The sequence below is a fragment of the Rhinopithecus bieti genome, unplaced genomic scaffold (genome assembly GCF_001698545.2).
Source record: "Rhinopithecus bieti isolate Rb0 unplaced genomic scaffold, ASM169854v2 scaffold_36869, whole genome shotgun sequence".
Classification (NCBI taxonomy): Eukaryota; Metazoa; Chordata; class Mammalia; order Primates; family Cercopithecidae; genus Rhinopithecus; species Rhinopithecus bieti.
Genome location: NW_016815448.1, coordinates 129,271 through 136,097, shown reverse-complemented (window position 1 = coordinate 136,097; position 6,827 = coordinate 129,271). Strand labels below are relative to the sequence as shown.

Below are 6,827 nucleotides of genomic sequence, written 5' to 3'. Positions count from 1 at the left end.
AAGAGAAATGGGAAGGGATCTTTTTATGTTGCCCAGGCTGGACTTGAACTCCTGGCTCAAGCAATCCTCTTGCCTCAGCCTCTCAAGTAGCTGAGACCACAGACCACGTGCCACCGCACCTGGCCTTTTCTATTTTTAAAGGTTCGCGCGAACAGAGATTCTTTTACCTCCCTGGCTTGCTATTCTAGGGTTTATAATTTTTACTTATGATATCCATTAGAAAGTGCAATTTGTCTCTAACAAATGTTTATTCCTCATATATTTTTAAAAATCTTATGAAAGTTAAGACATAAATTATTTAGTATCAGCTTTCAAAAAAGTCATGCTCAAGTCATTTATAGATTTTTTTCTGTCTAGTCTCATAGAGACCCATCACCCACAGTTCTTCTTTCTAAAACCTCTTCCCAATATGCCGTAATTGGAGACTCCAAACTACGTGCTTATGATGTTCTCCAGAGCCCCTCCTGACTATACCCAGAATACTTATTGGATGGTGCCTGTAATCTTATCCTTCGTCTTGCTTCTAATAAGTCAGACAGCTGCCATAGAGGTTTATTTAGGGCAACATGGAACAGCCAAGGAGACTCTGGCCAGGACTGGCTTGGGGCCAGACTAGGCTAGTCAGATTGGCTGGGAGAGCTCAGAGAATTACTGGGGCTCCTTAGTATAAACTATTTGTGTACCCCAAAGTTTGTGATTTTTAGGGAACTAGGGGTTTGAGGCATAGGTACCAGGTGCACAAAGAGCATCCTAAAATTTGGTTTGAAGGAAGATACTCAGATATTCAATTTGGAGACAGGATGAATGACTTCTGGAAGTTGGTGGGGTTGAGGTAAGAAGAAGGCAGAGGGAGAAGATAATTTCCTTATTGTGAGATTTTTCTTATGCCCAACTGATTTGGATAGTCCCTGTCCACCATCTGTTGTTTGCTTTTGTACTGAAAACCTTTGAGTCGTTTGTCTCTCTTAACTCTGGGTATACCAACAGGATTGCATTAAGTTAGAGTTTTTGCAGGAACATTTACTCAGCTTGGGAGCAAGAAACAATGTTCCAACCTATACATTTCAGAACAGTTTTTTCCCTTATTTCCTAAAATTACAGGTTCATACTCCAGAACTCCAGGTATCCAGAAGAGAATCCCATAGGCCTTGTGACAGGCTGGAAAACAAACTTAGTTTCATATCTATTCTGATCTTATTGAGCTGACTTTATTCGTCTTTCCTAAAGCATTGATGACTTTGTGTTGACTTTTGACCTTGTTCCTTTCACACACATAGGCTATTTCTCAAGCTACTGAAAAGCCCCTCTCTTCACAGATTTTTTGGTTTTGATGCCTTCAACTTAAGGGTGTGAACTTAGGCTTCTAGACTTCATGGGGCTTTGCCTTAGTGATGTCATAAGTGAGCTTTGACGTCAGTGCTCACCAATGACTTCTTGTTGACAAGTCCAACGTTTCAGGCCTTACCTTAGACCAGTTATCAGAAGCATTTGGCACTGTTCCCACTTCTTGAAACTGTCCCCTTTTGACTTCTGAGACATCGCTAAGTCCTGGTTCTTTTGTATTTCCTGCTGCCCCTTATTAGTTTTCATCATGGAACCTCCCTTCCCCTTCCTGTTCCTTCAATGTTGGTTTTCCTCAGGGTTCCATTCCTTGCCTTTTTCCCTTATAATTCTACATATTCTCTTGAGATAGTCTCTTCTGTGTTCACATGGATGCTCCATAAGGACTTCAAACTCAACATATCCAAATATGAATGTATCACCCCCACCCCAACCTGCCCAAACCAAAACCTGCCTCTGCTGAGTTAATGGTACCACACTTTTACCCTTTGTCTAAATCAATCACGGGACATTTTCTCCCTCTCTGACCCTTGAAATGTAATCACATTGCCAACTGGATATAAGTCCTATTGCTTCTGTTTCCTAGATGTCTTCTATCCAGTATTTGTTTTGTCCCAAATGCTACTCTTCCAGTCCAGGTCTTCCACATTTCTTATCTAGGATGCCAGGTAGCCTCCTAATGCTAGAAATCCCTCTCTCAAGCTGTCTTTCACACTGCTGCCAGAGTTATCCTTCTGAGATGTAGATCTCATCATGTCCCTCTGCTCTCTAAATTCTTCAGGGATTCTTTGTTGTCTGCAACTTTTCTTTTTGGAGGGGTCACAGACCCCTTTAAGAATCAAATGAAAGCTGTGGACCTTCTCTCAAAAGAAATGTCCATGCCCGCAGAACTTTTCATACAGTTTTGTGGGATTCCTGGATTCCCCGAAACCCATCACCCATGGATCTCCAATTAAACCCTGGCCTGTAGAATACAACTCAAACTTCTCATGGCACATAGGTGCCTGCCTACCTGTAGAGCTTCATCTCTCACCACTTCCTAGTTTATATTCTTTATAATACCAAATTACCTAAGGTTGTTTTTTGACCCTCACCTTTATTTGTGCTATTCCCTCTGCCAAGAACACTCTCCCTCAAATTCTCCACCTGACAGAAAAATTTTAGAAGAAATTGTCCTTTAGGTCCCATGACAAATGTTGTCTTTTCTGTATAACCTTCTCTGACTTCCTTCTGGCAGGCTTAGATACTCTATGTCCCTCTTTCCACTGTACTGTCTTTTTTGAGAGATGGGGTCTCACCATGTTGCCCAGACTAGACTTAACTCCTGGGCTCAAGTGATCCTCCTGCCTCAGCCTCCCAAGTAGCTGGGACTATAGGCATGCACCATTGTGCTGGCTCATGTCTTTTATAGGGCCCAGTAGACCATATCGTAATTCTCAACATGTCTTGAGGACCATTACCAAGTCCTTTATCTTGGTATTCCCAGATTCTGTGTTGGTCATTGCTGTACCCCCATTGCCTAGCACAGTGCCTGGAACATGATAGGTGTTCAGTTGATATTTGTTAAGTGAACAAATGAACCTTCAATTTGGAGCTAATAGCCATGTAATACCAACCTGCAAAAAAAGAAACATTTTGATCTTTTTTATTCCATCCTATTCCTGATAGCTTTGGATTACTCCAAAGTTTGTGATGGTTTTTAGTTTGGTGCTGCAGGTTTTCCCGATTACTAGCTCTCTTAGTGCTTGCTGGTATATTACATTTCTCCAGGCAGGGTTAAGGACAACATGAACAGATTTTAGATTGAAACAAAAATATGTAGTAGAATATCTAAGAGAGGGTGGCTAAAATGATTCACAAGAAGTTGACCCATCATGGCTGTAAGATTCCCTGTGCATCACCATGTGCTCCTCCTCACATTACATGGTAGGAAAGGAATGTCTCCCGTCTGTCACCAATAAGGCCATGCTTAGCACAGGATCAGTGCATTGTTCCTAATATGAAACACACATATGGGACACCTGCTGTGTGTTGTGTGTTGGGAAGGGCTGGTTTTTTCACAGTGCTCCTGGAAGAGAGTTCTTTTCACTGAAAAGCTACTAGGAGAGGGATAATACTCATCTGTGAAAAAGGGAAAAGGATTGCCTCTGTATTTTAGTCCTAAGCTTTGGTTTTGTTTTGTTTGAATTTTATTTATTTTTTTTTACAGATGGAGTCTTGCTATGTTGCCCAGGCTGGTCTCGAACTCCTAGGCTCAAGCAGTCTTCCCAGCTGACCTCCCAAGTACTGGGATTACAGGCATGAGTTACCAGCCCTAGTCCTAAGTTTTTCTTCCAGGAGAAGCAGAGAGAGAATGACTTACAGCATACTTTTCGAGTTCCCCATAAACATCTTATATACAGGGCCACAGGAAGAGACTAACAAATATTCGTTGACTAATTGAGGAAATGCCAGGAGAAGGCAGTGAGAGAATAGAGTCCCCACCAATTCTTCCTGCACACTTGGTCACAGCCTCTTCTGGCAATGTGGGAACTAGTGAATCACAACTGTGTGGCACACATTGGAACACAGACCAACTCAAGTGACACAAAAAAGGGGTATATTTGTGTGTGTGTGTGTGTGTGTGTGTGTGTGTGTAGACTGAATCAGCTGTCCAGTAACAGATATACTTGTGAACTTGTGAATAGACTGTGACTTGCCAGGTTACTGAACCATATAGAGTCATGTCCTTGTGCTGAAATGCCTACTAAAAGCTGAGGTCTCGATATAGTGCAGAAAGCAAGGAAAAACCTAGTACAGCCATTGAGATTAGTAGGACAAACCTTAGAGGCTGATAGTGTTAAGTTAGGCATTTGAGAACTTGAATTCTAATCTGAACTTTCTAAAAGTACTAGCTTTGTGCCCCTTGACCTTTTTGAGTTTCAGTTTCCAAATCTTTAAAATGGAGACAATTCCAGGATTGTGGACAGGATTAAATGAGATGATGTTTGACAAGCTCTTGGCAGTGTCTAGCCCACAATACACATTCAGGAAAATGCTTTATTCTAGTTGTTATTATTTCCCAGATGGTCCTATCAAGGAAAGGTCTTGGGAAAGGCAGAATTTTTGGGGGGCTTGAGGAGCAATGAATACAGATTATCTGAAGCTCCAGTAACATTGACTGCAGTAATTGGGAATGGGGAGGTCAGAAGACTTTGATGAGAGGATTATTCTAGATTCAGAGAAAAGACTAAATAAAGTACTGATTCTTTTTTTTTTAGCCAAATGTAATATATGTGGATTCCAGGGCACCTTTTCTTAGGAGCAACCCCTCTGTGACTTCTTTTATCCCTCCTTTCAGGTATGAATGCTGCTGTCAGGGCTGTGGTTCGAGTTGGTATCTTCACCGGTGCCCGTGTCTTCTTTGTCCATGAGGTTAGTTCTGTACTTTGTTCTTCATCATTCTTTCTCTGCCCTCTTCTAAATCTGCCTTCTATCCCCTTCCCACGTTCTGTGTCCTTACCTCCCAGTTAGTTACATTGCTATGTTTGATTTTCCTTGGCTCCCTATCTTCATGAGTCACTCTTTCCTACTCTTGACTCCAATAGTGATGGTGGGACCCAGGCATCTACAAACTGGGTCTCCATGTTGCCTGTTCAATTTAAAGGAAAAAGTAACTCTCAGTCCTCCTTTCATCTCCCTCAAAACAGAGAAAGAAATGGAAATGGGTAGTATTTACAGCAAATTTAGTATATCCAGGGGAAGAGCCCCAGGAGGGAAGAGGCTTGCTGTATTTCTGTAGTTTGCATAACTTCCTGAGGTTCTCACTCTTCTTTTGCACCCTTCTCCCAGTACTCTCTCATGCTTTACCCACTCTTCTTTTTATAAGGTCCACCTGCTTTCTTCTATCAGATTTTATAGTCTCTTAGAGCAAGTCACATTTCTTTCCTTCCCTCCCACCAACTTCCCCTTCTCCTTTTCTCCATGGTTATCAAGACCATCTGTTATCATTGGTCCCCTGTGAAGCAGGTTGGAGGAGATAGGGTGAGCCAAAAATAAGAATTAAGATTATTCGGAAGGATATCCACATCCCGATATTTAAAAAATGGGAGAAACTAGAAAAGAGTATTGCAAAAGTTGACATCTCCTTCTTTGTACTGTGTTAAATATAGTCTCACGAGCATCCAGGACTCACTAGTGGGAGGAGGTGGCTTGACTCTCAGAGAACCTCTTCCCAGGGATCCTGTCTTAATCCTGGGAATTTAGGGAGAAGCCTAGCAAGGGCTTAACAGTTATAATATGTCCCACAGGGTTATCAAGGCCTGGTGGATGGTGGAGATAACATCAAGGAAGCCACCTGGGAGAGCGTTTCGATGATGCTTCAGCTGGTATGTTGTTCCAGAGAACTCCCTGTCCCATATTTGCTCTGTCCTTGTTTCATCCCACTCTGGTTTGGGCTCATGGTCTCCCAAATTCCCTGTCATGTGGTTTCATGGGAAGGAATTCAGTGACAAGAGAGGGATGCTATTTGCCCTTTACTCTTAGCATTTGAAAATATCACCCTGGTTTCCTGGGGCAGGGAGAGGGTGGAGGAGTGATCACAGGATGCTTTGCTCTTTATGGAAAGGTCATAAACAAGACTATGGGGACTGACACATAAGCAGGTCTTACTCTAGGGTCACGGGGAAGGTCTGGCCCTGAAAATAACCTTACCAGAGGACTGGAGCCAGAGCCAGAAGTGGAGCTGAAATTTGCCAGTCCTCATGTGATGGAGATGAGGTGACCTGAAACCAGACCACTTAAAGGACGAACTGAGACAGACTTTTGGAGTCTCAAAAAAATCCTAAGAGTATCCTGAGGATTTCCACAGTCCTTTATGCTACTTGCTCCATGTTGTGTTAGGCTTCTCATGTGTATCCACTGTGGGCTAGCCCATAGTGAGTGAGAGAAATACAATCATTTGCTGGTTTACTGAAAATTTGTAAATTACATTTGTATCCCCCTTTTTTCAGCTCAGTTCTCTAAAAATCCATGGGCAAAAATTTAATATGCAGTATCTAGTGAAGGCTCTACCTAGGTGCTAGGTAATGGTGCCTGCCATAAAGTGGTCTGAGTGGTGATTCTGAACCAGAATTCTCCACCAGTATCCCAAAGTCATGGCTGCACAGGAGTGCATAAGATATGAAAACCTGGCCGGGTGCGGTGACTCAAGCCTGTAATCCCAGAACTTTGGGAGGCCGAGATGGGTGTGGATCACGAGGTCAGGAGATCGAGACCATCCGGCTAACACGTTGAAACCCCGTCTCTACTAAAAAAAATACAAAAAACTAGCCGGGCGACGTGGTGGGCGCCTGTAGTCCCAGCTACTCGGGAGGCTGAGGCAGGAGAATGGCATAAGCCCAGGAGGCGGAGCTTGCAGTGAGCTGAGATCCGGCCACTGCACTCCAGCCTAGGCGACAGAGCCAGACTCCGTCTCAAAAAAAAAAAAAAAAAAAAAAAAAAAAAGA

At 42.9% G+C, this 6,827-nt stretch overlaps 1 protein-coding gene across 8 annotated transcripts in view; it reads left to right on the top strand.

The window, feature by feature from the left end:
* PFKM (phosphofructokinase, muscle) overlaps positions 1-6,827 on the top strand; it is a 43,237-nt gene that overhangs the window by 22,874 nt on the left and 13,536 nt on the right. For all 8 annotated transcript variants that reach the window (XM_017853136.1, XM_017853134.1, XM_017853135.1 and 5 more), the window contains 2 exons: positions 4,682-4,755; positions 5,631-5,708. In XM_017853136.1, the coding sequence (XP_017708625.1) occupies positions 4,682-4,755; positions 5,631-5,708 (152 nt within the window). The remainder of the gene's footprint in view (positions 1-4,681; positions 4,756-5,630; positions 5,709-6,827) is intronic.